At 46.8% G+C, this 27,504-nt stretch overlaps 1 protein-coding gene across 1 annotated transcript; it reads right to left on the reverse strand.

The window, feature by feature from the left end:
- Positions 1-8,554: 8,554 nt before the first annotated feature.
- On the reverse strand, positions 8,555-14,894 carry LOC125126827 (gastrokine-3). Its single transcript, XM_047779219.1, has 6 exons — positions 14,829-14,894; positions 13,504-13,557; positions 13,200-13,334; positions 11,259-11,366; positions 9,968-10,109; positions 8,555-8,866 (listed from the first exon to the last, which is right to left on the reverse strand). Exons 1-6 carry the CDS (start codon positions 14,838-14,840, stop codon positions 8,772-8,774), a joined length of 546 nt encoding a protein of 181 aa, XP_047635175.1. The 5' UTR covers positions 14,841-14,894; the 3' UTR covers positions 8,555-8,771.
- Positions 14,895-27,504: the final 12,610 nt, after the last annotated feature.

The following is a 27,504-nucleotide window of genomic DNA, read 5'->3' on the forward strand; positions in this document are numbered from 1 at the left end:
AACCATGAGGTTGCGGGTTCGGTCCCTGCCCTTGCTCAGTGGGTTAACAATCCGGCGTTGCCGTGAGCTGTGGTGTAGGTTGCAGATGCGGCTCGGATCCCACGTTGCTGTGGCTCTGGCGTAGGCCAGTGGCTACAGCTCCGATTCAACCCCTAGCCTGGGAACCTCCATATGCCGCGGGAGTGGCCCAAAGAAATAGCAAAAAGACAAAAAAATAATAATAAATAAAAATAAAAATCTCTGGAAAAGAGCCTAATTGAATCATGGGGGGACACATTCTTACTCCTGCGGCTGGGACTGGTGGGGGTGGGGTAAGGGAAGGGCTATTATGATTGACAACTTTTCAAATGTACTTAGACGCTATGTTATCCTTATTAATTTTTATATTAGTTATTCCCGGGTTTTAAAATTAGAGTATAATGGAGTTCCCGTCGTGGCGCAGTGGTTAACGAATCCGACTAGGAACCATGAGGTTGTGGGTTTGGTCTCTGCCCTTGCTCAGTGGGTTAACGATCCGGCGTTGCCGTGAGCTGTGGTGTAGGTTGCAGTCGCGGCTCGGATCCTGCGTTGCTGTGGCTCTGGCGTAGGCCGGTGGCTGCAGCTCCGATTCAGCCCCTAGCCTGGGAACCTCCATATGCTGCGGGAGCGGCCCAAGAAATAGCAAAAAAAAAAAAAAAAAAAAAAGACAAAAAAAAATTAGAGTATAGTGAATTTACAGTGTTTTGTCAATCACAACCCTGCATAGTACAGTATAGTGACCCAGTCATACATATACGTATATACATAACACACACATACATTCTTTCTTCAGAGTATCTTCCAGCATGATCTACCCCAGGAGATTGGATATACCCTGTGCTGTACCATTTTTAAAGCAGAACTTTGATTTTTGTGTGTGTGTCTTTTTGTCTCTTTAGGGCCACACCCGCGGCACATGGAGGTTCCCAGGCCAGGGGTTGAATCGGAGCTGTAGCTGCCAGTCTACACCAGAGCCACAGAAACGCATGATCCAAGCTGTGTCTGTGACCTACACCACAGCTCATGGCAACACTGGATCCTTAACCCATTGAGCGAGGCCAGGGATCAAAGCCGCATCCTCATGGATGCTCGTTGGGTTTGCTAACCACTGAGCCGCGACAGAACTCCTAAAGCAGGACTTTTGAGTTCTGCCTTTTCCTGACTCTGCTTGCTTTAAATCAGTTGACACCGCTCAGTGCTGGTGTCATGCTGAACACCTGTTAGGAGAAGCAGGTAGAGGAGGCCAGGCCCCGGCCTAAAAGGAGTGAGTCCAAATGTAATCTTCAAGGAAGCTCAGGCTCCATTAAACCTTCTCCAGAAAGGAGCCCCTTCTTAAGGGCTGTGAAGGAAAGATAGTATTCTCTTTTCATTTTTGTTTGTCTCAAGAAATCTTCTCATTTCCCCTTGGGCTTCTCTTTGACCCAGCGGTTGTTCAGGAGTAGCTTGTTTAATCCCCACGTACTTGTGAGTTTACCTATTTTTCCTTTTGCTGTTGATTTCTAGCTTTATCCCATCGTGGTAGGAAAAGATACTTGGAAATATTTCAGTCTTCTTAAATTGGTTAAGACTTCTTTGTGGCCTAACAAATGATCTACCCTATCGAATGTTCCATGGGTGCTTGAGGAGAATGTGTCTCCTGCTGCTGTTGGCTGGAACGTTCTGTATGTGTCTGCCAGGGTCATTTGGTCGATAGCGCTGTTGAAGTATCCTGAGTCCTGATGGGTTTTCTGTCTGAATGATCTACCCATTATTACAAGTGGGGGATCACCGTCCTCTACTATTATTGCATTGCTATTTCTCCCTTTAGGTCTCTCCATGTTTGCTTTTTATGTTTAGGTGCTCTGACGCTGAGTGAACATATATTTATAGCTGGTATATCTTCCTGGTAAATTGAGCTTTCTGTCATTATGTAATAACCTTTTTTGTCTCTTGTGACAATTTTTGACATAAAGTCTCCTTGTCTGATATAAGCATAGCCACCCCTTCTTGCTTTTGTTTCCCACTTATATTGAATATCTTTTGCCATCCCTGCACTTTCAGCCTAGTGGTCCTTAAATCTAAAGCAAGTCTCTTGTAGACAGAATAGAGCTGGATCTTGTTCTTTATCCATTTGTCTATTCTGTATTTTTTGATTTGGATATCAATTCTTCTAACTCACTGTATATCAATTCTTCTACCTCATTCCACATGTAAGTGAAGGTATATGGTATTTGCCTTTCTCTGTCTGAACTATTTCACTTAGGCTAATTCCCTCTGTGTCTATCCATGTTGTTGCAAATGGCAAGATTCATGCTTTATGTGGCTGAGTAATATTCCTATGTGTATGTGTCTGTCTGTGTATCTTTTTTTTTTTTTGTCTTTTTGCCATTTCTTGGGCCGCTGCTGTGGCATACAGAGGTTCCCAGGCTAGGGGTTGAATTGGAGCTGTAGCCACCAGCCTACGCCAGAGCCACAGCAACGCGGGATCCGAGCCGCATCTGCAACCTACACCACAGCTCACGGCAACGCCGGATTGTTAACCCACTGAGCAAGGGCAGGGACCGAACCTGCAACCTCATGGTTCCTAGTCGGATTCGTTAACCACTGCGCCACGACGGGAACTCCCTGTCTATGTATCTTTATCCATTCCATTTGTTCCATTGTGTATATATATACATCGTATTTACCTATTCATCTATGGGTTGACACTTAGGTTGCTTCCATATCTTGGTTATGCAAATAAAGCTCCAATGAACATAAGGGTGCATAGAATTAGAAATAGTGTTTTTATTTCCTTTGGAAATGTATATGTAAGGGTGGAACTGCTGAATCATGTGGTAGTTCTATTCTAGTTTTTTTCTTTGAATAACCTCTATATCATTTTATGTAGTAGCTGTACTAATTTATATTCCAACCAACAATACCAAGGACTCCTTTTTCTCCACATCCTTGCCAACATTTGTTATTTGTGGTAATTTTTGTGATAGCCATGCTGACAGGTGTGAAGTGCTATCTCATTGTAATTTGCATTTCTCTGATAATTAGCATTGTTGAACAATTTTATTTTTCATCTGCTTCTTTATATGTTTGGTAGAATTCCCCTGGGAAGCTGTCCACATTTGGAATTTTGTTTCCTGGGAATCTTTTAAAGTCACAGATTCCATCTCATTACTGGTGATTTGTCTGTGACCATGACGCTAATGTCAGGAGATGCACCTGCCATTCGGGGACCGCCAGGCAGCAGCCTTGGAGAGGAAAGTTAAGGAAAGAAAGAGCTGGCATAGCTGATTACGTTCCTCAAAGTACAGCACTGGCTGGGATTTTCTTTCTCTGGAATCACATGATGCGGCTCAGCCCCTAGCTGCTTAAGTCACTGGGACTCTATTTTCTTTATCTGCAGCTAACAAGGATTCCTGGAGTTTCCTGGTGGTCTAGTGGTTAGGAAGTAGTGCTTTCACTGCTGCAGCTGGTTTCAATCCCTGGTCTAGGAACTGAGATCCCACATCATGCTGCTGCAAGCTGTAGCCAAAATAATAAATAAATAAATAAACAAATAAAGTTCCTTACAAATATACCTGAAGGAGGTAGAGAAATTAGTCCAATGGCACACCTATCGGAGGATCAGGGCCCATTCCAACACTAGTGCCTCCGTTTCCCTCACCCCTGTAATTCCTTTGGGAATTCCAGGCTCACCACATGTCCACACTCATGCTGTGGATGTACCAGGCTATGTGCTGCTTCTAGAAGGACCGAGAGATACATGGTACTCAGAGCCCACCATCTCGCTCTGTCCGGCCTGTTCATCCTCTTAGCCCAGACACCAACCCCTGTAGCTCCCTCAGCACCAGGAGCAATGGGGGAGGTTGTAGAAACTCTGATGGGAAGGGCTCAGGACACGTCTAAGAACTGAATCAAGTGCTTCTGAGGCTTGGAGTCCAGGAGTCTATGCCACGGTAAGGTAGTAAGCCCCTTCCCTCAGCATCCTTTTAACCCCTGCTGAAGGGTTCCCTGGCTGGAGCATAGGTCCCTCTTGCTCATGCCTGTGACCTTGTGAAGTGAGACCCTCGCTGTGTCTAACACATCCCACCTCTCAACTCATCTAGAAATCAGTTCCTTTGGCTCACCGAAAGGGCATGGCCTTAGGTTTGGCACCCTGTCCGTGGCTAACCATCCCATCCTCTTGTTAATTACCTATGGGAACCTGGCTGTTCTCCTGTGCGCCCTGACCTGATTGCTGTAATAGAGAGAATCCTGGGGCAGTCACCAGCTTCTTATAGTCTCAGGTTGGCCTCCAATCTATTGGTCCTGCCAGGGCGTGTTTGATTTGCCAAGAGCTCCTCAGATCTCACTGCTGTCCCTTTCCACTTCCTTGGGGTGAGGGCTGGGGGGAGAGTATGGCCTGGGCATTGCATGAAGGAATTCTCTGGGGTGTTGGGAATGTGGTCCAGGAAGCAGCACCAAAGGCTCATGCTCAGGCCTACACGCCTGGAGCCAGCCCTATGTAGGAACGTATGCCATCAGCTCCGGGGGAGGGGGGGGCAGCACTCAGGTGAAAAGCACCCCCAGAACGGGCAAGACCAATGAAGACATTCCAAGGGAATAACTGCCAAGATAAAGCTTCAAGCATGGGGGGCGCTCTCTCCGCCCCAGGGAGGTGGCAGGAAGAGGAGAATCAGTTAAGTTCTTGGCAGGATAAGCAGCCCCTGGGGAAGCTGAGAGGGAGGAGAGGGCAGGGAGCCAGAGAACAAGCACCAGCAGCTACAACTCTGGGGCTGGTGAGCCAGCCCACTCATACCCGCAGACCTGCTGCTGGCTACAGACCGCTCTGATGCCCATCACGCCTTCCCCTCTGGACTTCTGAGCTTCGGCTGCTCCTGAATTTCCCATCAGCTCTGGGCTCCACCTGATCCTTATAACATCCCTGCTATTTCTGGGAGATTTGAGACCCCTGGCCCATCTACCACGCTTATCTCTACCTACTTCCATCCCTGTAGACACTCTGTCAGCCAGACTCCTTGCCTCTTGGAAATTCTAGGTTCAAGGCGCCCTGCCCTCCTATGCATTATCACTCTTGGCTGTCACTGGCTGGACTGTAACAGTGCCTGTGGTGCCTGCAGAGAAGCAGGCACCACAGGAAGAGTTAAGAGCTTTTCAGGAGGGGTGGTGCTCGTGGAGGGAGCAGGACTCCCCCTCAGGGAGCGCTCTCCTTGGAGCATAGTTCTCTGAACCCGGAGGCAGGGAATTTGACCTCTTACTTGGGCCTCCTCGCTGAAAAAAGCCTCTTGGGCAAGAGTGGAATTTTTACAAACATCTCAGAGATTTCTTGGAAGGACAGTCTTGTGCGGTCCCCAGCTGGGATTTAGACATGACCAAGGACCTCTGGTGATCCCTCCAGAGCATCTCTACAGGAAGATAAGGACAAAGCCGGGGGAGATGGAAAGCTCAGGACAGACACAGCTGGGACACAGTCTTACCCAACAACAAATCCTAGACGGGAGGGGCAATGACAAGCACACTGTGATGTGTCCTGTCGTGCTCAGATTTTCCTCCAGTCCAGCCTCCAGAGGGATCGTGCTGGAGGCCTCAGGGGGTGGGTGAGGGCTGTGAGTAGAAACAACAGAAGCAGCACAAGAGAAAAGCCCTTTTCACTGCAATTTCTCTAAGACCCCAGGGCGTATGTTGCAGCAATGTGAACACCACCAAAACGTGGGGAGGGGGAGACAACTTTCCTATTTTGCAATGAGTCCAGAGGGCGAGCCCAATTTCCTCCTGAGGCTTCAGGATCAGTGTCAGAGATGGGGCAGCAAGTACACCCCACAGAGGAGCAGCTACGGGTAGAGATGGCTCAGCTGAGGGTCCTGTGGGCTGTGGGTTCCCGGTCCCCTCCCCGGCCCCAGCTCTGAGAGGAAGTATCAGCAGCTGCGCCAAGAAAGGAAAAAAAAAAAAAAAGAGAGAGAGAGAAGAAGAGGAAAGAAAGAAGGAGAGATAGAGAAGGAAGAAAAGAAGGGAGGGAGAGAGCGAGGAAAGAAAGAAAGAAAAAGAAAAGAAAGAAAGAAGGAAGGAAGGAAGAAAAAAGAAAGAAAGGAAGGAAGAAAGAAAGAAAAAGAAAAGAGAAGAGAAGAGAAGAAAAAAGAAAGGGAGAGAGAGAGAGAGAGAGAGGGAGGGAGGGAAGGAAGAAGGAAAGAGGATTTCCCTGCTTGGAAGATGAGTGTGCTAATTCTTAGTTTACTCCTAAGACCCTTCCAGAGACACTCAAAGACGATTGCAAAGGACTTAGCAAGAAGCTTGAGCTGTTCAATCTCAGAGGGAGGAAAGCGTTTGTTATGATGTTAGTGTGATGGCGTTTTTTAAACAGAAGGCTGCGGGTCCTGATAAGCATGGAACAGGTTTGTGTCATGATGCAGGGCGCTGGTTTGAGATTCAAATAAGGTAAATTTCACTAAGTGCTGAGTGGGATGACCTCTAAGGATAAACGTCATCAATAAGCTGGTGCTAGAGACTGAATGTTGTGAATTCCTATCTTAAATGGGACTAGCCCCTTAGAAAAGAGGCCCTGGAGAGCTCCCTTGCCCCTTCCGCCATGTGAGGACAAGGCCGGAAGACACCCGTCCATGAATCAGGGAGTGGGCCCTCACCAGACACCAAATTTGCCGGTACCTTGATCTTGGCCTTCCCAGCCTCCAGAACTGTGAGAAATAAATGTTTGTCATTTATGAGTCACCCAATCTATGACCTTTTTGAATTTTGTCCCTCCCAGTCCCATCTCCTAATGGATCTAAATCCTGATGCATGCACAGAAGATTCTTTATAGGATACAGATTAAGATTGTAACCTGAGGGACCAAAACTTAACTTTGACAAGCCCTGTAAAGTCTAGAGGACTGTGCTTGTGGCTTCTCAGAGCTATTACAGAATGATTACAGCTGAGCCAATGACAGCCAAGAGTGATAATGTATAGGAGGGCAGGGGGCCTTGAACCTAGAATTTCCAAGAGGCAAGGAGTCTGGCTGACAGAGTGTCTACCAGGATGGAAGTAGGTAGAGATAAGCGTGGTAGATGGGCCAGGGGTCTCAAATCTCCCAGAAATAGCAGGGATGTTATAAGGATCAGGTGGAGCCCAGAGCTGATGGGAAATTCAGGAGCAGCCGAAGCTCAGAAGTCCAGAGGGGAAGGCGTGATGGGCATCAGAGTGGTCCGTAGGCAGCAGTGCCCACACCAACACAGAGGGCATGGGAACAGGGGGTCCAGAAACTGTAACAGGATGTGGGCACATAGGACCAGGAGGAGACTGGTTCCTGAAGTGGTTGGAGGCTGGATGTCAAGGTCAAGGCTGATACAGTTCAAGGAAGGACTGCCAGCTCTGGAGACTGATCGCTGGGCACTCTTTGGGCCAGGCCTTGGGGGCCAGACTCTCCTCTGTGATCCTCTCGGGGCCTCTGGTTGACCAAGCCTGGTCCTGTCACTTCTGATACTTCCACCCTGAGTGCACAGGACACGTAGTTCCATCTGCCTTATCTTTGACAAGCTACATGTGACCAAATCCATAGTTTCAGAGCCTCTGGCTGCCCCATCCATACCCTATTTAAGCCCAGTTAGAGGTTTATCTTGGACCTTTCCCATGCCATCCCTTTTCTGTTCCTGACTGTAGCCGCATCACAGCAAGACTCCACGGAGCTTGCGCACCGCTTTTCAGCACCGCGGTGCTGAGATCAGCCCGAGTCCTCCCATTTCCTGCACATGCGCCATTCAGCACTCTCCACTCCACCCCGCCTGGGCCAGCGATGTTCTTTGCGCTGGTCCCTGTGGAGGCTCTCTGTTCCTCCCAGCTGTAGGAAGGGACACTTAAAGAACGGGTGCAAAGAGACCGGGTCCCAGAGTTTCCGTAGTGGCTCAGTGGGTTAGGAACCAGATAGTCCCCATGAGGATGCGGGTTCCATCCCTGCCTCACTTAGTGGGTTAAGGATCCTGCTTTGCCCCAAGGTGTGCGGTAGGTTGCAGATGCAGCTGGATTTGGCGTTGCTGTGGCTGTGGTGTAAGCGGGCAGCTGCAGCTCTGATTGTACCCCTAGCCTGGGAACCTCCATATGCCCCAGGTGTGGCAGTAAAAAGAAAAAAAGAGGCCAGATCCCTTATTCATTTATAGCAGAGAGAAACCCCTGGGGGTTACCACAAAGGGGTTTAGACCAGTTCCAAAGAGAGGTCCAGGGAGGCTTCATTCCACCTGCTTGGATCTCTCGCAGACTTTCACCATGTAGACGGGGCCACAGTGAATAGCTTCCGCAGAGTCTCAGCCTCGATTTACAGAAGGCAGAGATGGGACCTCAGACCTGAAAGCTTATGTCTGTGCTGTGGCTAATGTCTCTGTGTTATTTACTTATTTGTTTATGGCCCTCCTTCTCAAGACATTCTTCAAGGGATGCCCCAAAGAAAGGCCCCTGGAAATGAGACATGGTAGGAGAGGCGTGTCCTCCTTGGCACCGGGTTGGTGTCATATGCAGCGGACTGCATATCACAAGGATCCAGTGACTCAGAGCGCAGGCAGGGAGGGCTCATCTGCTGGACCAGGGAGGCAAGAAACTTTATTGCTCTAAGCCAGACGGAGGAGGTGTACCCAGCTTTTAGATTACAAAGTTGGATCTTGAGTGGAAAGAAAGAAGGTGGAGGCCTGAAATGAACAGCTTCCCTTTGGCAGAGAGGGGCTGGGTCCCTAAGCTCCAGGTTCAGGTCAGCGGCCCCATCCAGGCAGGTCTGCTCTCCACGTGGTGGACGCGGAGGTTCAGAGCCCAGGGATCTCCCCACAGATGGAGAGTCCCAGGAAGGACAGAAGTTGGATTTCAGAGCAGGAATCCGGATCAATAGCCAGTGCAGTACCTTTCAGGAGAAAGACAAGCATTGTATTCAAAAGATCCCGTAATCTCTCTAAAACCTCAGATTAGAGTGGATAGATCGTGAGTTGCACCCAAGTTGGATGTGATGCTCAGGACAGCTCTACTGGCCAGAGACTTTGGAACAAATGGAAGTTCTCCAGGCCTGCAACCATTGGTCCCACATCCTAGTTATCTATTTCTTTATTTTTATTTTTGGCCATAGCTGTGGCATATGGAAGTTCCCAGGCTAGGGGTCAAATCAGAGCTGCTGCTGCCGGGCCTGCACCACAGCCATGGCAACAGCAAATCTAAGCCACATCTTCGACCTTCACCGAAACTTGCAGCAACACCAGATCCTCGACCCACTAGCGAGGCCAGGGATCGAACCCACATCCTCACAGACACTGTATCAGGTTCTTAACCCACTGAGCCACAATGGGAACTCCCCCTTTATCTGTTTCTTTTATTGATCTTTAATCATTCTTTTTAACCATCCAGCCCCTCAAGTTCACTTTGTTTTCCTGCTGGAAGTTCCTGTTATGAAGAAGGGTTAGTTAATACGAAGATGTAAGTGACAGGCAACAGTCCAGTTGGAAGTTGTTACTGATTTTATCTGGAACAATAGGCCGATTTTGAAATCTTATCTGGTAGCTTTTTAAGCCGGTCACCACTGATCACCCATCACGTCCCCAGGAGGGGTGCCAGCCACTGAGATGTTCCTTTCCCAGTATCCCTAACCATCAGGGTCCTGCCTTCCAGCATCTGAGAAGCCTGCTGGGAACCTCAAAGTGATGTGCCTCCCATGCTGCTTGGGCGGGGTGGGGGCGGGGGATGAAGTGTCAGATCCCAATGGTGAAATCATTGTCCTCAGCCTTTCTGGGAAAGCTAAGTTAATTCTGCTTCGTGTTCCCAGTGAACCTTGGTGTTAGGAAGTCATCTCTGCCACCAGAGGGAAGGAAATACACCTGAGGCCTCGTTATCTTTATAACCACTAGCAAAGAAATAGAATAGACCAGCAACTGTCATTAGAATTTGCTAAGTACCTAAACATCATACTGCACCTTTTGCCTCAGCCATGGTCTTGGGTTTCTAGTTATTAACACACCTTCTTTTTGCTGCTGGGCAAAGTAGGTGGGCACGTCTCGGCACATGTCCTTGATGGGCACTCCGTACTGGGCTAAATTCTTGACCCGGCTGGGTAAGACAGTGTAGGTCAGGCCCCAAGTGGATGGATAATGCTTTAAAGCCTGGAAAAGGAGGCATTTCAAAACTGTGAGACAACATATAGAGGTGGTGCAGCAAGGAGGAAGAGCTAAGAAACCTATCCCGCTGTATGGGGGCCATTCAATTTACACAGGTAGCCAAGAAACCAAATTTGCTACTTTCATCTCTGGCAGCAATCTCCTCTCTGACCACAAGGTGGCAACTTTACTCCAGAAAAACCTATGCGTGTGTCTGTGTCCCTGGGACTCTGACCCTTTTACCCTTAAATTCTCAACTCTTCCAGCCTCCAGTGCTTTTCTGATCTCTAATGATAATATAGAATAGATTTTAACTTATGCTTCATTTATCTTATGTTTTTACTTGTTATGAATCAGATGAGTGGAGTACTTTCAACCTCTAAAAAATTTTTTGATAAATCATTTTATTTATCAAATTCTTGTTTTTCCAAGAATCAGCCACCCTCCTGCCACAGACTTTAGTGTTGCTCAGATGTGCTAGGCATGTTATTAATTTATTTGACAACCCTTGTCATTTAAGCAGCTGAGAGTTTCAGCAATAATGGGCTCATTTTCAACAGAAGATAAATATGTGTGTACATGTTTAAAGGGTGTGCAAGTTAGGAGAGAAGGTATGCAGATAAAACTACTCTATTAGTTCACACTAATATTCATATTCAACTATTTATATGCACTAACAGGTGGCTCACACCCTTTCGGAATACATCAACATTATATAATTGCATGGAATTTTCACTGGTCCATTTACATTCATATGATGTGACTTTAGTGGGCCACACACTGGACTTGGGATCCTTCGCATGATGATGGACTTTCGTGGGCATAAAGAATAAGCCTGGGGAGTTCCCACTGTGACTCAGCCGTAATTAACCCGACTAGGATCCATGAAGACGCGGGTTGATCCCTGGCCTCGCTCAGTGGTTTAAAGATCCGGTGTTGCTGTGAGCTGTGGTGTAGGTCGCAGACACAGCTCCAATTCAACCCCTTACCTGGGAACCTCCATATGCTGTGGGTGCAGCCCTAAAAAGACAAAAAGAAGAAGAAGAAGCCTGAACTGAATTCTCTCCATCTGTACAGCCTGGTCCTAGGAGGTCAGGATACAGAGCTGGAAAGCAGCAAACTAGGAGGAGGCCACAGGGAGCTGGTTTCACTTACCTGGTGGTCCAGGGCCTTACTGATGTCATCTAGAGTTGGGAAGACAGCTTTATCCATCTTGGTCAGAACACAGGCCATCTTGCTAAACAGTTTAGCAGCCAAGAGGCCCTTAAAGCAACATGGCAGAATCATGTCATTCATTCAGTCACAATCTAGGGGACCCCTCCTTGCCATCAGTGTGGGCACATAGCTGTTCTTCAGGGTGTGATGTGGAGCCTCCTGGTAGAGCGTGGCTCTGGGCACCAGAGCAAAGCACAGCAGCAGGATGGGCAATGCATACAGGGCCCCCTGTCCCCGAGGGCCCATGGCAGTGTCTCTGCAGCAGGCCCGTGGGAGGAATCCCCGGGCACTCTGCACACCACTCACAGACTGGTGGGACTGGAGAGGCAGGGCGTTGGCCCCAGTAACAAAGCTGAATTTAAGGGCCTGTTCATGGTCTGCCGCCACCTCCTTTGCTCCCAGCTTCCCCATCTGTAAAGCAAAAATCTTAGGCCCTCTCCCTCGGGGTTGTCATGGAGATGAGAAGATGAGACAAGATGTGGCATCAGCGTGTGAATTAGAGTGTCCTCCAGATGTGCGGCATGAAGAGGAGCCTGAGTCAGACCTCTAGGCTCACATCTCAGCCCTGGGTCTGCCACTGACCCCGCTTACATGGCCCTGGGCCTGTCCTTGGGCGTCTCTGGGCTTTAGTGAAGAGCAGAGATTCTCCAGCCCACCCCCGTTCCCCAGCCAGAGTAATTTTGACTTCCATTCCATAGAGTGGAATTTTATGGAATGGATTGTTGGATGGAAAGTCTCTATGACTTAAAACAGAGTTGGAAATCCCTGGACTGTGTGCCTTTGGGGAGCATTCGGGAGATGTGTCCTTAAGGACATCAGCAGCAGGTCAGATCAAGAGTGAGGGAGATGGTGTTTGGGGGCAGAGCAGGGGAGGTCCAGGCAGGAGCAGAGAGAAAACCTGTGTTTAAGGGTCTGTCCCAAGAAGTCCAGGGTGGAGCTAGGATGGGGACTTCCATACAGCAAGGGCGGGATGGCAGAGGGCCTGCAGGGCCGGAGGAAGGGGTATGGGCTTTCCCTTCATTTAATCCTCCCAGAGTCCTTTTGGGTTGAACAGGCAACCACCGAGGCTGTCACTTTTTTCTTTTCTTTTCTTTTCTTTTTCTTTTTTTGGCTGCACCCATGGCACGTGTTATTTCCCAGGCCAGGGATGGAACCTGCGCCACAGCCGTGACAACACCAGATCCTTAACAGCTAGGCCACCAGGGAACTCCTGATGCTGCTTTGCCGATGAGGAAGCTGAGGCATGCCAAGGCTGAGTGATGTCTCTGTGGCTACAGAGCTGCTTTTCTCTCAGGGAGCCAGGCCAAGGACACAGGCATTAACTCCCCAGTCCAGCCTCTTTCCATGAAGTCATTCCCACCATACCCAACCATGTGGGCAAGGGAGGTGAAAATTTTCTAAAAGTGAAAATTAATTATTATTATAAATTATTTATATTATATATAATTCATTATTAAATTAATTATTCTTCTGCCTTGGAAATAAACCGATTACAATCTGCGATCAAAACGCAAGAACCTCTATAGCCCCTGCCAGTTACAGGAAATAAGGGTCCTTGAAAAGGATCTCTTATTTCAGAGGCCTTTGGGAGCCCTGAGAAATCACCCAGCACAACCTTGCAAAGGGGTGCGGGTTCTCTCGAGACCGCAGAAGTTCCTCCTAGGGTTGCCGGCTGAAAAGGAAGTCACTGCAACTGCAGGAAGGCGGGTCCCTTACCTAGAGAGATGCATTCCCTCAAGAGCCTACACCCAGAGAAGGCCCATGTACACAGGGTCCCCTTCCCACCCCCCACCCCGCCACCCCTGGACAAGCACAAGGGCAAAATCTGGAAGCGGGCAAGGCTTTCTTTGGCATGTGTGAGGAAGGTGTTCCCCATCTTACGTTCTCGTAGTCCAAGATTCCATCCCATTCACTCAAAACATTGTTGTCTCGGATGCTGATCATACTTCCAAGGGCATCGACCCGGATGCTCTGGCTTCCGACAGAGCCCTCCTGAGGATGGCCGTCCCTGGGGTTCTGGAGAAGAGCAAGCAACAGGGAGGCAGCTGAAAGTCCAGAGTTCCCGCCTCGCCCGTCTTGCGGGCTTAAAGGGGGACATTTGCGGGAGGCCACCCCGGCTTGTGATCTTTGAAATCCTTCTGCTAAAGGGAGACTGGGCGGGTTGGAGCCTGTCCACCTCACTTACCATCAGGGCCAACGATGGCGCGAGGACGAAGAGCATAAAGACGGGAGACGCCATCTGTAATGCAAACACCTCTCAGGGATCTCTTAGCCTCAGATGAGCCCGGAGGACCCCTGGGGTTGGAGCCTTCTGAGAAGATCTACGACTTTCACGGTGTCACGTGTCACTTGCCCCAGAGGCCCCAAATGTGTCACCATACTGATTGATGTGGGACCCACTGGCCACTCAAGAAGCAAAGCTTTGCTGTCCATTCAAGGAGACCTTTGTTTTGTGTGGCATCACTGGGCTGTCAATCACTGGGCTGAATATTAGGCAACCTGACCACCACTTGATCTGCCCATAGTGCAGGACCATTTCTGGTCAAACTGGAAAACAAGTGCTAATTCCTGTCCACAGTCCTGCCTTTCTGTACTTCCCTCTTTCCTCCCAACCAGTGGAGACCCTCTCCCACCCGGTCACCTGTTCAGTCTGATATCCGCCTGCTTTCCTTTCCCCTAGAGTCCCCCCTGCCCCTGGCCCTGGCCCCAGCCTGAGCATAACAGACCACTTATTTACACTTTATCCTGAAGTAGATTTTCCTCAAGTGTTATGAGTTCTCGAGACATTCGCAGGGGTCTGCCTTACCTGCTGAAGGCATTTCAGGCATCAGGGAGTAAGGGAAGGAGCATTAGAGGGGCAGGAACAGGCTGGGATAAGAGCAGTGAACCTTACCCTACACCCCATAGTTCATTTTCCCGTCTACCTAAGGCTCATTCAGCTCCAGTGCACTTAACAACATAAGCTGAGAACAACAAGGCACCCCCTTCCTCCCCGTCCCCACCATACTAGGCAATATTCCACATGCAGTGACACCATGAAAATGAGAGGCATCATCAAAGAAAAAGAAAACAGCTGCTCTCTGAACAATAACCATAGTGCAACCAGGTTAACAGGGAGAAACAGGAGATGCAGATAGCAAAGGCATTTTACCCAACTATTCGGAGAGTGGGTGCCATATATTAAATACCTCTGCAACTTTCCTTCTCTGGAAATTGGTAAATTAGATAAATCTAGGAAAAGAAGACCCCGCAATACAATGATCTACCAAACCCCCAAAGAGTCTTAACCTTTTAAGAAATTAGTTATCAGCTCTTTGGGGAAAACCCATCCTTCTAATGTTTCAAAACAGAGAGGCTTTCCCAAAGGGAGGTTATGGGCCAAATGAATATTTGGAAATTCCATTTAGGAATAATTTGAAGAATCCATGGTGGGGGAGGGAGAAGTACCCCCGGACTATTCTGGCTCAGAAAACATATTGTCTATATTCAAAAATCAGAAAATATACTTACAAGGTATTTCATATTGCCTCTCTCTCAGACTCTAGGCAACTGCATGCAAGAAAGAATTTCCATGTCTCATTTATTTTCTAAGTTCGGTTTATATAGTCTTGAACCTTTCAGCTATTACCATGATAAAGGATTTTGGGGAAATAACCACATTCTGGATATCATTCAGGGGGGAAAATGGCAAGTTTATGTAATCACTGTTATCACTTTAATTACTGGTAAATATTTTCCCTTTACCCAGATACCTCCACTGGTTCCAGGGAAAACGTGGCAAATGAACCAGGCTTTGTGGGCTGGCATATGCCCATGACATTCATAGCTAAAGTAAGCCTTGCAAACAGTTGATCTCACCAAATTGTCCTGCTACAAAATCAATGAGTTCACTGTTTCTACCTATCAGTTCCAGAAAATTCTTTACTCACAAGGGAGGTGGTTTGAGACAAGCCTTTTGAAGCCAAAATAGATGGATTATTAATACAAGATTAGATTGGTAAGCAGTCAGGCCAGCTCATCATCCATACTCTGAATCATACGGCCTGTCCTGCAATGCCCTCTACCTACCCAGGCTGACCTAATTTAACTCTTCAAACATCCACCTCTGCTTGACTCTCCTGATAGTCTGATATTTTGCTTCCACTCTATGGGTTGTCTCTCTCCTCCCAGATTTCACTTCAGGATGCTTTTTTCCATGAAGGACCACCACTTGTACAGCTCTGGAACTCCTGAAACAACAGGGGACACATTTCTATGACCAGTCCCTACTAACAAACTTTTTCATACATTTTTTTTTTCCCTCAAGCCCTTGACTAGTCATGACCCAACCACCTGGACCAAATTCCAAAAGTTCTATAATCAAATGGATATTTCTTCTGGGGGAAGGTGAAGTGTATGGATGAGGTTGGGCTCTGGAATGGTCAAGGTGAGAAGACAGATGGCTCAGGCCTTCTGGTGCTTACTACAAATTGGCAAAGGGAACGTGAAATAGGTGGGCCTTGGGTCTATCAGGTCACCCAGAGCTCAGATAATATCACACTCAAATCTCTGTTGCTGTCAGTACTTTGTTTTTTGTTTTTGTTTTTTTGTTTTAGGGCTGCATATGTAGCATATGGAAGTCCCCAGGCTAGGGTTTGAATCTGAGCTGCAGCTGTGACCATGGCTTGTGGCAATGTTGGATCTTTAACCCACTGAGCAAGGGCCAGGGATTAAACCTGCATCCCATGAATATTATGTTGGGTTCTTTACCTGCTGAGCCACAATGGGAACTTTGCTGTCAGTACGCTGAAAGCACCATGCACAGAGCACATCCTTAGTAGTTATTAATGAATAAGTAAAATGTATGAAAAGAATGACTTTCATTTGTGTGCATGTGGATATCCATTTTTTCCCAACACCCTTTACTGAAGAAATTTTCCTTTTCCTATGGCGTGTTCTTGGTACCCTTGCCAAAAATTTGTTGATTGTACATGTATAGGTCATGTCTGTTCTCTCAATCCTGTTCCTCTGATCTATGTGCCTGTTTTTATGCCAGTATCATACTATTTTGATTACTATAGTTTTGTAATATACTTCAAAACCAGGAAGTGGAATGTTTTCAGCTTTGTTCTTCTTTCTCAGGATGGTTCTGCCTTTGGGGGACCAAAGACTCAAGTGTAAGACATGAAACTCTAAAACTCCTAGAAGAAAACATAGGGGACGAGATCCCTTATTTTGGTTTTGGCAATGATTTCTTGGCTACCACACCCAAAACACAGGCAAAAGAGCTAAAATAAACAAGTGGGACTATACAAAACTAAAGATTTCTGACAGCAAAAGAAACAATCCATAAGTTTTAAAGATAACCTACAGAATGGGAGAAAATATTTGCAAATGATATGTATGATAAGGGGTTATTTTTCAAAATACATAAAGAACTTATACAACTCAATAGCCAAAAAAGAAATAATTCAGTTAAAAATGGGCCAAGGGCCTGAATAGACATTTTCTCAAAGAAGACAGACAAAATGGCCAATAGGTATATGAAAACATGCTCACCATCACAAATCATCAGGGAAATGCAAACTAAAACCACAGTGAGATATCACCTCATACCTGTTAGAATAGCTATTATCAAAGAGACAAGAGATGGAAGTTTAGCTGTGGTACAATGGGATTGGCAGCATCTCTGGAGCAATGGGATGCAGGTTCAGTCCCCAGCCTGGCATAATGGCACAGTGGGTTAAGGATCCAGCACAGGTCAAAACTGCGGCTCAGATCTTATCCCTGGCCTGGGATCTCCATATGCCAACAGGGCCACCAAAAAAGAAAAGAAAAAAGACAAGAGATAACAAATGTTGGCAAAGATGTGGAGAAAAGAGAGCCCTCGTGGTAGGAATGTAAATTGGTATAGCCTATGGAAAACAGCATGATGGCCACTGAAAAAAACTAAAAATGTGATGGAACTAGCATGTGATCCATCAATCCTACTCCTGGGTATATAACCAAAGGGATTGAAATTAGACTCTTGAAGAGATATCTGCACACCCACGTTCATTGCATCATTATTCATGATAGACAAGATACGGAAACAACCTAAGTGCCATTTGACTGATGAATGAATAAGAAAATATATATATATATATCACATACATATTCATATATGTATGAATATTATTCATCCATTAATAATACTGATATGTAAGTTTGATACTAAATAACTAACAACTACATATTCAAATCCACACTTACTTCTACAGGGGCCAAGAGCCATGTGCAGAAAAATCAATATATTCAAACCATGGAGTCTCCTTAAGGAGTGGGTTTTGGCCAAAAGAAAGTTTGGAACGAATTTCTTTTTTGCCGTACTTTCTCTCTTCTGTCTTCCAGTCCATTCCACACCTAGTCCTGCTATTTCACTTTGCCAGAGTCGTCTGAGGATGTCCACGATTTGGCCGCTACTAAACTTTGCAGCCCTGTCTTCCACTTCTTTCCAGCCTATGCCAAGATGCTGCCCAAAGGTGGCCTCCACTTTTCCCCACATGGAGCCATGCTTTCCTCACTCCAGTCCCTGGTTCAGGCCAGGAGATGCCTTACCCTACCTCTTCCTCTTAACCCTTCTTCAAGGCCAGTTTCAACAGTGGCCCATTCCAACCTTCCATTACTCCCAGCCAAATGTGGTCTCTTCTTATTCACAGTCTCATGGCTCCATGCTTGTACCTTATTTCATTACTTATAGTCTTCGCTGTGCTATGTTTTCTTGTCTAGCTGTCTGTTCATGTCCTCAAGTCGCACATTTATGTTACTAGACCATACACTTCATAAGGTTAGAGATTCTTTTATTTTCTGCTGCAGCTCTGATAGCTAACATTGAGAGTAGTACCTGACTCAGATTAGACACTCAAAAATATACACATTAAGGAACTGAATGAATGGATGGCACTGATGGTATATTATTGCTCCATCTCCTAGAATACTTAGCAGCATTCATTGCATAGTGAGTTCACAGTAATGATTGAATGTAATGCCAAATTGTGGAACCACTTATTGAATAATAATGTGAATGAGGATGACAATTAAAGTCTGAACAGCATAGCAGGTACAACCAGAAAAAAAAAAAAAAGGCTTTCCTGATAAACTCCCATTTTGTTGCAATTTCAAGGTGAGCGGAGCCATCATTAATAGTTCTGCCCCTGGATTTGAGGGTAGGGGGTGAAGAAAAAGGAAAATGAAAGTCAGGCGCCTGCAAAGGTCTTCACCTTTTATCTTGCATCCTGGAACCTCTGGCAAAGCAAGGCTCCTTTGCCCCCGGATCCCTTGTTCTGCTTGGTGTTTGCTAAACATTCTTTGATTTCCTCAGTAATGTACTCAGCACCTGCTGTAAACCAGAAACTTCCTCAAACTTATTTTACATTTTGGACTTGGACTCCAGGCGTCTGTATTCATCCCCGCCGTGGGACTGGTATTTAACGAAACTTTCCAGCTTTGCAGAACTCAGTGGACGTCACAACTCAGGGGATATCATTTTTTATCTTTTAATATATTTATTTGAAAAGATGTTTTGGCCTCACTTCAGCATATGGACATTCCCGGGTCAGGGATTAAATCCGCACCACAGCTGTAACCAGAGCCACAGCAGGGACAAAGCCAAATCCTTAACCTGCTGAGCCAGGAGTGGACTCCTGAGGTATGATTTTTTTTTTTTTTAAATGACTAAAGCTTTGCTCATGCTTGATAGACTTGCATTTCTTCCCTCATTCTTAATTAAATGAAATAGGTAAATCTATCATCAATCATGTCAGAATTCCCATTGAGGCAAAGACCCTGACATAGCATCCATGAGGACGCAGGTTTGATCCCTGGCCTTGCTCAGTGCGTTAAGGAACTGGCGTTGTGGCAAGCCGCAGTGTAGGTCGAAGCTGTTGTTCGGATCTGGTGTCGGTGTTGCTGTGGCTGTGGCGTGGGCCTCAGCTTGCAGCTCTGATTCGACCCCTAGCCTGGCAACTTCCATGTGCCACAGGTGCAGCTATAAAAAGAAAAATAAATTATATTATTTTTGGCCCACAAGCCAGATCTCCTTCTGATATTCATGTTTTGTTTGGTTGTTTTCAAATAAGTTCTTTCCAGAATCTGCTACACAGTGTATCTGGGCTTCTTTGCCCACACGCCACTTGTTTTAGATGCCTAGATTCAATGATGATTCTATTTCTACAGTTTCTGTGTCTGTTTTCAAGGCCTGCCCCCACCCTCCTTTCTCTCCCCCTCCGATTCTTTCCCTCAGCGCCTTGCCCGTCTGGAAGCCTCCGTTGATCTGAACTCAGAATCTGGCCTTGAGGACACTGCCCGCCCCAGCCCCCCTTTGCTCCTGCCTCTCTTCCTTTTATGGCTCAGTCTCCCCGCATGTTGTCTCTGCCCCTTCTTTTGTGCTCCTTGGACCCAAATATTTTCTCCAAAGCAGCAGGCGCTTCGGAGTCTGCATGTCCTGCGCAGGTCCAACCCTCTAGGAAACACTCTCTTGCTATGTCTTGCATCTGTTCTGAGCTCCTTATCTCTGAGGTTCCCTGACCGGCAACTGCTTGAGGGCTCCCACTTCTTCCTGAAATTCACTCCAGGTAAACTGACAGCCAGGATCCAGTGCGCTCCATTTTGTCAGGCAGCCAACACCATCTTTTACGAAATTAATTTTTACGGCAGAATTTCCTTAAGCCCAGGGTTCCCATCTAGGGCCATGACTTGTGTATGGTTCTAAAGGAGCCTCCTGAAATCACAAGTACAGCTTTACCTGTGGGTGCAAAGGAGGTTTGCTCCTCCCAGGAAAAAGAGTCCAACCCTTCATCAAAATTTTGCAGGCATCTTATCTTTTTTTGAAAAAAATTTATTGGAGTATAGTTGACTCACAAATGTTGTGTTAGTTTCAGGCATACAGCAAAGAAGAGCAGTTACTTAAGTTTAAGAATCACTGCCTCGGAGATTCTCTTTTCCCCACAGAAAATATATATTTATCTTTTCTTCTTTCTTTTTCTTTTTTTCTTTTTTTTTTCTTTTTAGACCTGCACCCAGGCACATGGAGGTTTCCAGGTTAGGGGTCAAATCGGAGCCACAGCTGCCGGCTTACACCACAGCCACAGCAACACCAGATCTGAACCATGTCTGCGATGTACACCACAGCTCATGGCAACACCGGATCCCCAACCCACCGATCGAGGCCAGGGATCAAACCTGAGACGTCTCTTGGTTCCTAGTGGGATTCATATCCACTGAACCACGATGGGAAATTCCCTTTCTTTATTTTTCTTATCTCGTAGTTTAGTTCACTTGGGGAAAAACTCTGGAGGGGGAGACTAGTGAGGAAGGTTGAGTTTAGGTGGTAAAACCATTTGGGGGGAATGGCGGAGATAGTGCAGTTTTACCCATTTCCCAGATATGGAAACTGAGACTGGACTTGGAGGGTTGGGGGTAGAGGTTGTGGGTTGCAAGTGAGACTGACCCACAGGCCATCAGTAAATAAGCCCACGTCCTGCCCTATCTTGTATGCCCCGGGCAGCAGCGTGGACCCTGTGCAGGGGCAGCTGGGTGAGGAGGGGGCAGGTGGGCTGAGGAACTCCTTGCTCAGGAGTCAGGAAGACAGAAGGCAAGAGACTCATGGACCACTTAAAATGGATCAGGAAGAGGAGTTCCTGTTGTGGCTCAGCGGGTTAAGAACCACACTAGTGTCCATGAGGATTCGGGTTCCATCCCTGGGCTTGCTCAGTGAGTTAAGGATCCCAGGTTGCTGTGGCTCTGGTGTAGGCCAGCAACTATAGCTCCGATTCAACCCCTAGCCTAGGAACTTCCATGTGCTGTGGGTGTGGCCCTAAAAAGCACATAAAATAAAATGAAAGAAAAAAATAATAATATGGACTGGGAAGATGCAGGGAATTAAAAGGGCTTCTGTTTGGCTTTCTGATCTTTTGCAGTAGAAAGCCTTGCCCCATGCCCCTGCCTCCAGACCCAGCTGTCCTGAAGACCTGTGAACTGCAGAGCTGTTAACAGACTCCGTAGAATCTCCACCCAGTAGGTGGTTCCCAGGGAGTGAGCACCATCTTGGGTCTCAGTAAATGACTGACAGAGCCGGGACCTGCCTGCCTTGGCTGCCACCCCGGCCACTTCCACCTGGCCTCACAGCCTCCTTCGGGCTCTGTGTTACCCCAGCCAGGGCTTCCCCTCATCCTCAGCAGGGCCTATACCCAACCAGTAAGAGCTCATCTTCCTGTGGCTTCCCAGGTTGAAGTCACCCATTCCTGAAAGATATTCTTTCAAGGATCTCACCCCCGTGGCCTTGAGCTGGACATTGTAGATAAACACACCAGAAGGCCAGCTGGCCTTGGAACTGCAACCTGGAGCCAGTAACTGTTAGGCCATGGCTTCTCCTCTGGGCCGCACTGTGCTCCCTCTTAGTGCCCCTGAGTCAGGAAAACTGGGCCCCACCAGCTTCAGACCATCCCGCTTATGCTCCAAGATGCTGCTTCTACAAGGGATGGCGTGGGAAATGGACTCCTACAATCTTTTCACTCTTCTTCTTCTCCTTTTTTTTTTTGGTCTTTTTAGGGCTACACCCACAGCATATGGAGGTTCCCAGGCTAGGAGTCGAATCAGAGCTGCAGCTGCTGGCCTATGCCACAGCTGCAGCAATGTGGGATCTGAGCTGCATCTGCAAGCTGCACTTCCGCTCACAGCAACACTGGATCCTTAACCCACTGAGCAAGGCCAGGGATCAAACCTCTGAAGTCATGGATACTAGTCAGATTTGTTTCTGCTGAGCCACAATGAGAACACCCACTCTTCTTTCTATGCTGGACCTCTATCCTACCACTGATCTCTCTGGGGCAGGGTGTCAGGGAGTGGGGGTGGATAGAGGAAGATGACCTCTCTGAAGATGTGGCATTTTTCTTCCTTGGCTTCTGAATGTCTTGATCTTCCTACTTAGGAGAATGTTGAGGGAGAGGGAGGAAGGGAGAGAGAGAAGGAGAGGAAGAGAGGGGATGAGATTAAGGGGAAGGCATAGGCCTCCGTGTGCCCTTATGATACACACTGTAACTGAGATCTTACCTGTCTGTTAGGTGCATTTACTAAAAAAACTGTTAAGATCAACTCTGGTCAAAGCAACTCCTGTCCCTTTATTTCTAGAATATTCTCTGGTATTGTTTCACCTTTTTCTTTTTCTTCTTTTTTTTTTTTTCTTTTATCTTTTTAGGGCTGCAACCTGTGGCACATGGAGGTTCCCAGGCTAGGGGTCTAATCAGAGGTACAGCTGCTGGCCTATGTCACAGCCACAGCAATGCCAGATCCGAGCTGCATCTGCAACCTACACCACAGCTCACAGCAACGCTGGATCCTTAACCCACTGAGCAAGGCGAGGGATTGAACCCACAACCTCATGGTTCCCAGTCGGAGTCATTTCTGCTGTGCCACGACAGAAACCCTCTCGCCTTTTTATCTTAAGCTTTTCAGAAGACAATATAGAATATTGGAAAAAGCACCCAACTTGAAGCCTGGAAACCAGGGTTTATTCTCAGCTTTGACTTGCACTGTCCACTCTCACTGGCTGCCCTTTGTCTTCCAGTGCTGAGGGTTTGGATGTCCTGTTGACATCTTGGAAGGTGACAGGAAACCCATTTCAGGTGTCAATAAGCAGTGGGAACCAATCCATCGAGATCTTGTTTTTCATCAATCTGTAGTGGGTTGAGCCCTTTCAAAAATGTATTTATTTTAATTTGGGCTGGAGTGGGTAAGAGAAATGAATTTTTGGCACTGTCTGTGAAAGTGCACACCCTTATATATGTCAGGCTTGCTTTTTTTGATCTATCATCAGCAGTAACTTTAGCAAGACACTAGCAGAGGTTAAAATGCAGTGCAAGGCAATTAGTTGAATGCTCTCGTTACTGAGTTCCTTATTCAAGTGAAAGCCTCAAATGGCCTGACCAGTTGTTTCTGTCCAAGTGATAAATGACCCGTGTTTGGATCACTTGCTTGCATGAATGCATCCAAAGAGTGTTACACCCAAGTCAAGATTTTGGTAAGATGGCATTGATCTGGCTACCTTTCCAGAATGCACCGACTGGTAATCTGACTGGGGCAGAATCTGGGAAGATGTGACGCGAGATGGCACAGCCAGGCCTGCATTCCTGTTGGAGGGCCTTCTGGGCCCTGAGAGCCATACTCATCAAAGCTGCCATTTCTGAGAAAGGAGGGGAGTGGCCTGAGCTTGGGCAGTAGGGCAGGCCTAGGAGGTGCTGGAGAGGCTGTGTGCTGACATGTAATAACCCATGGAAGGAAAGGAGGGGATAAGACATGCACCCCTAGTTCCCCGATGCATTAGATGTCTCATAATCAGGGATCAATTGTCTGATTACTTAGGAGAGTCTTTCCTCAAGGACAATTTTGTTTCCAAGAAAATTGTTGCAAGATAGAGTTTTTCATCACAACACAGGTGTGGGAGGCATTTTGTGCACAGACTCAGGCACGATGTCTACAGTTCCCCACCTGTAGGCTCTTCACATGCAACATGCCTGGTGTTTCCCAAGGTGGCCTTCTGTTCTCCACTTTCAGTGGTCAATCTCAGGCTCAGCAAGTGATGTAATTCATTACCACCCCTTTATGGAGGGGAGAAGGGGTTAGGGTAAACAGCCTTCCATCTGCCCCCAGTGGTCCTTATTGGGGGCTGATATTCATGCCCCTGTATAGGGCCCTCCCCTACTGAATGGGGCTGATCGTGCAAGTAGTGGGTAATGTGGAAATGACGGTATGGCACGTCTTAGGCTAGTTCATAAAAAGCCTTGTGATTTCTACTCGCATGGATCACTCACCCCGCAGGAAGACAGCTGCCATGTTGTGAGGACACTCAGTCAGCCTTATGGAGAGGTCTGCGCGGTAAGAAGCCAAGGCTTCCTCTCAGCAGCCACCTTGTGAGGGATCCATCTTGGAAGTGGATCCTCCAGCCCCAGTCAAGCCTTCTGATGACTGTAGCCCCCACCAACATCCAGACGGAAACCTCAAGAGAGACCCTGAGGGAGTTCCCTTGTGGCACAGTGGGTTGAGGATTCAGCATTGTCACTGTAGCAGCTTGGGTCTCTGCTGAGGCAAGGGTTCGATCCCTCACCTTGGAATTTTTGTATGCCGTGGCACAGACAAAACAAAAAACAAAACGGAAAAACAAAAGAAAGAGAGAGACCCTGAGCCAGAACTATCCAGCTAATCACTCCCAGATTCATGGTCCTCAAAAGCTGTGTAAAGTAATAAATGTTTATGGTCTTTATATTTGGGATAATTTGTGTACTAAGAGATACATAATATATTTTTGTTGTGGAGGTGAAATTCACATGACATAAAATTAACCATTTTAAAGTGGACAATTCATTGACATTCACAAAGTTGTTCAAGCACCACTTCTATCCAGTTCTAAAGCATCACCTTATAAGGAAACCCCATACCCATTAAGCAGTTATTTTCCATCTCCCCTTCCCTCAGCCCCTGGCAACAACCTGTGTATGAGAGTGCCCATTTCACCATATTCTCACCAACACTTGTTATTTTTTTTATGCCCCCAGCTGTGTTAGTGGGTATGAGGTACTATCTCATTGTGGTTTTGATTTGCATTTCCCTATTGAAGAAATGGTACTTAAAATGTCAGCTATCTAGGAATGAATTTGACCTTTAGGAGGAAGGATGTTTTGAAGGGCTCCAGTCGTGAACTCATTAATTCACTCACTCCTTGAAGCATCATTCCTTGAGCACCTTCTACAGCACAGGCCCTGGGTGCAGCAGAGATCTCAAAGATGGCTAATACAACATCATTTCCCCAAAGAGCAAGTGAGATGTTTAATTTGTAATCTATTCTGACTGAAAGTAGTTTTAAAGACGATGTGAGGAAGTTTTAGGAGACTTACCCTCACTCTAAGGAAGGCAGATAGAAGGCTTGCGTGGGAGCCAGAAGCCAAGATCCTGAGGGTTCATGAAACAAGGTTGCCAAATTCATGACTACGTCCAGGGCTAGACCTTCCCAGGCTGAATGAATGAGGTCTTGCTCATGGTACCCATGTCAGGTCTCTACCACTTGTCAATAAGTTCAGGCACACCTGGACTGGACTGGCTTTTCTTCTCATGGAGGCAAGCCCAGTGGGCAATACACATGCTTGGTTTGGAGTGGGTTCAGAGCTGGGGAGTCTATGCGAGAGAGGGTTAGCTTTTTTTTATCATCAACTCCTAGTTCCAAACGCTGATCTAGGGGTTTGGTCAGACTTCATTCATCTGACTTCTGGCATCAACACGGTCTCTACCTACTCCCAGAATGGCCCCTCCCTGGTCTGATGCTGCCATACTCCTGTCCATTCCTTTAGCTTAGATAGATTTAGAAATGTAATATCTGCTCACCTTGAACTTGAACCTGGCATTTGACTGGATTATATTCATTCCACCAGATCTTAATTTGTCCCCTCTCCCCTCTGGCTAGAGTGCATAGGTCCTACACAGCCTGCTCGGTATCTTTTATGATGTAACCAGCTTCTGTTTACTGGGTTTGTTTTTCTTGCCTTTCAATTTGATTTTAACAAATATATTTGAACACCTACATGCACTAGGCACTGTCATAGTACTGAGCAGACAGAAATGAACAAGTTAGACATTGTCCTTGACCTCATAGAGCTGACTGCCTAGTGGATGGTATGGCATTGAACATACCCATCCATTCATTCAATTGATCATTTATCCAACAAATACTTATTGTTTCCACCGGGTGTTAGACATCATTTTAGGTGCTAGGAATACAGTGGTAAGCTAGAAAGAACCAGTCTTTGTTTGATGATAAGACACTCTCATTTATGGAGGTAGGAATTTGGTACATAAACTTGTCTGTCATCTACTCCTCCCCCATGACTGGGCTTGTTGAAATTATTCCTTTGATATGCATCTTAACTACCTAGGGCTGCTATCCTGTTTTCCTCCACCCTGGAATCCCCTCAGGGTGCACCACTGTTTGGCTGCAGTGGCTGCAGTGGCTGCTGGCTTGATAGCCACATCATCCTTTGTCCATTGAAATGGCAGGTGTCATTCTTTGTCCACAGCAGCTAAAGTCCACCTCTGCTTTGGTTCCAGAAACCAGTTCTTCACTCCCACTTATGCACGTCTCTCTAGCTCTTATAAATGTTTCTTCCCTATATCATCCATTTTTTGCTTCTCTTCTGGACTATTCCTATAAGCAAAAATACACTCTGTTATACCTCCCACATTCAAACAAAATAAAATGACAGAAACTGTAAAAAAAAAAGAGAGAGAGAGAAAGAAATGACTCTCTTGCGATCACCTCCCACTCCTAGAGAAAAGTCCTAGTCCTTTTCTCTCCTCCCTTTTAGAACAAAATGCCTTGAAAAAGAGGTCCATGCTGCTCCTGCCTACTTCCCTGAGCCCACTCTCATCAGGCTTAACCCCAAAGGCACTACCTAATGACCTTGACAAACTGAAGACAAAGGTCTGAGTCCTCCTCTTACTCAACAAACCAGCAGATCTGACCTGGTTGAGCCCCCTGTTTCCCCTCCATGGGCCTGGCTCTGTTCCCATGATTTCCAACCATCCTTCTCGCTTTCAGTTCCCCAACATTTTGAGGACAGTTCTAGACTTAGTCCTTGGACCTTTCCTCTTTTCTGTGTATATTTAGCTCACTTAGTCATTCCAACCACAGTGGTATGGTTTTAAACATAGTCTCTACTCTAATAACTTCCCAGTGTGTGTCCAGCCCAACTCTCTCTCTCTCCCTCCCTCTCTCTCTCTCGACCTCCAGACTCTAATTCTGCTTGATTAATATCTGATCATCTAGAGGTCAACATGTTCCTAACTGCACTTCAGTTGTTCTGTCCCCACAAACCTTCTGCCTACGGCCTTTCCCGTCTCAGCAAATGGAACCACCATACTTCTACTCACTAAGGTCAATGTCATTGGAACCATCCTGACTCTTCCTTTCTTCTCACCATACTCAGTTTAGCAGAAAACCTTTCTAGATCTACCTTCAATATATACACAGGATTAAAGAGCTTCTCATCAACTCTGAAACTACTACCCTTGTTTAACCCACCCCGGAATCTTTGAAATTCTCCTAACAAGTGTTTGTCGGAGCATCCCTCTTTACTTCTAAGGCAGATCATGTTTTTCCCTTGTCAAAACTCAGCTGTAGCTTTCT

The sequence above is a fragment of the Phacochoerus africanus genome, chromosome 5 (assembly GCF_016906955.1).
Source record: "Phacochoerus africanus isolate WHEZ1 chromosome 5, ROS_Pafr_v1, whole genome shotgun sequence".
In the NCBI taxonomy this organism is placed as follows: domain Eukaryota; kingdom Metazoa; phylum Chordata; class Mammalia; order Artiodactyla; family Suidae; genus Phacochoerus; species Phacochoerus africanus.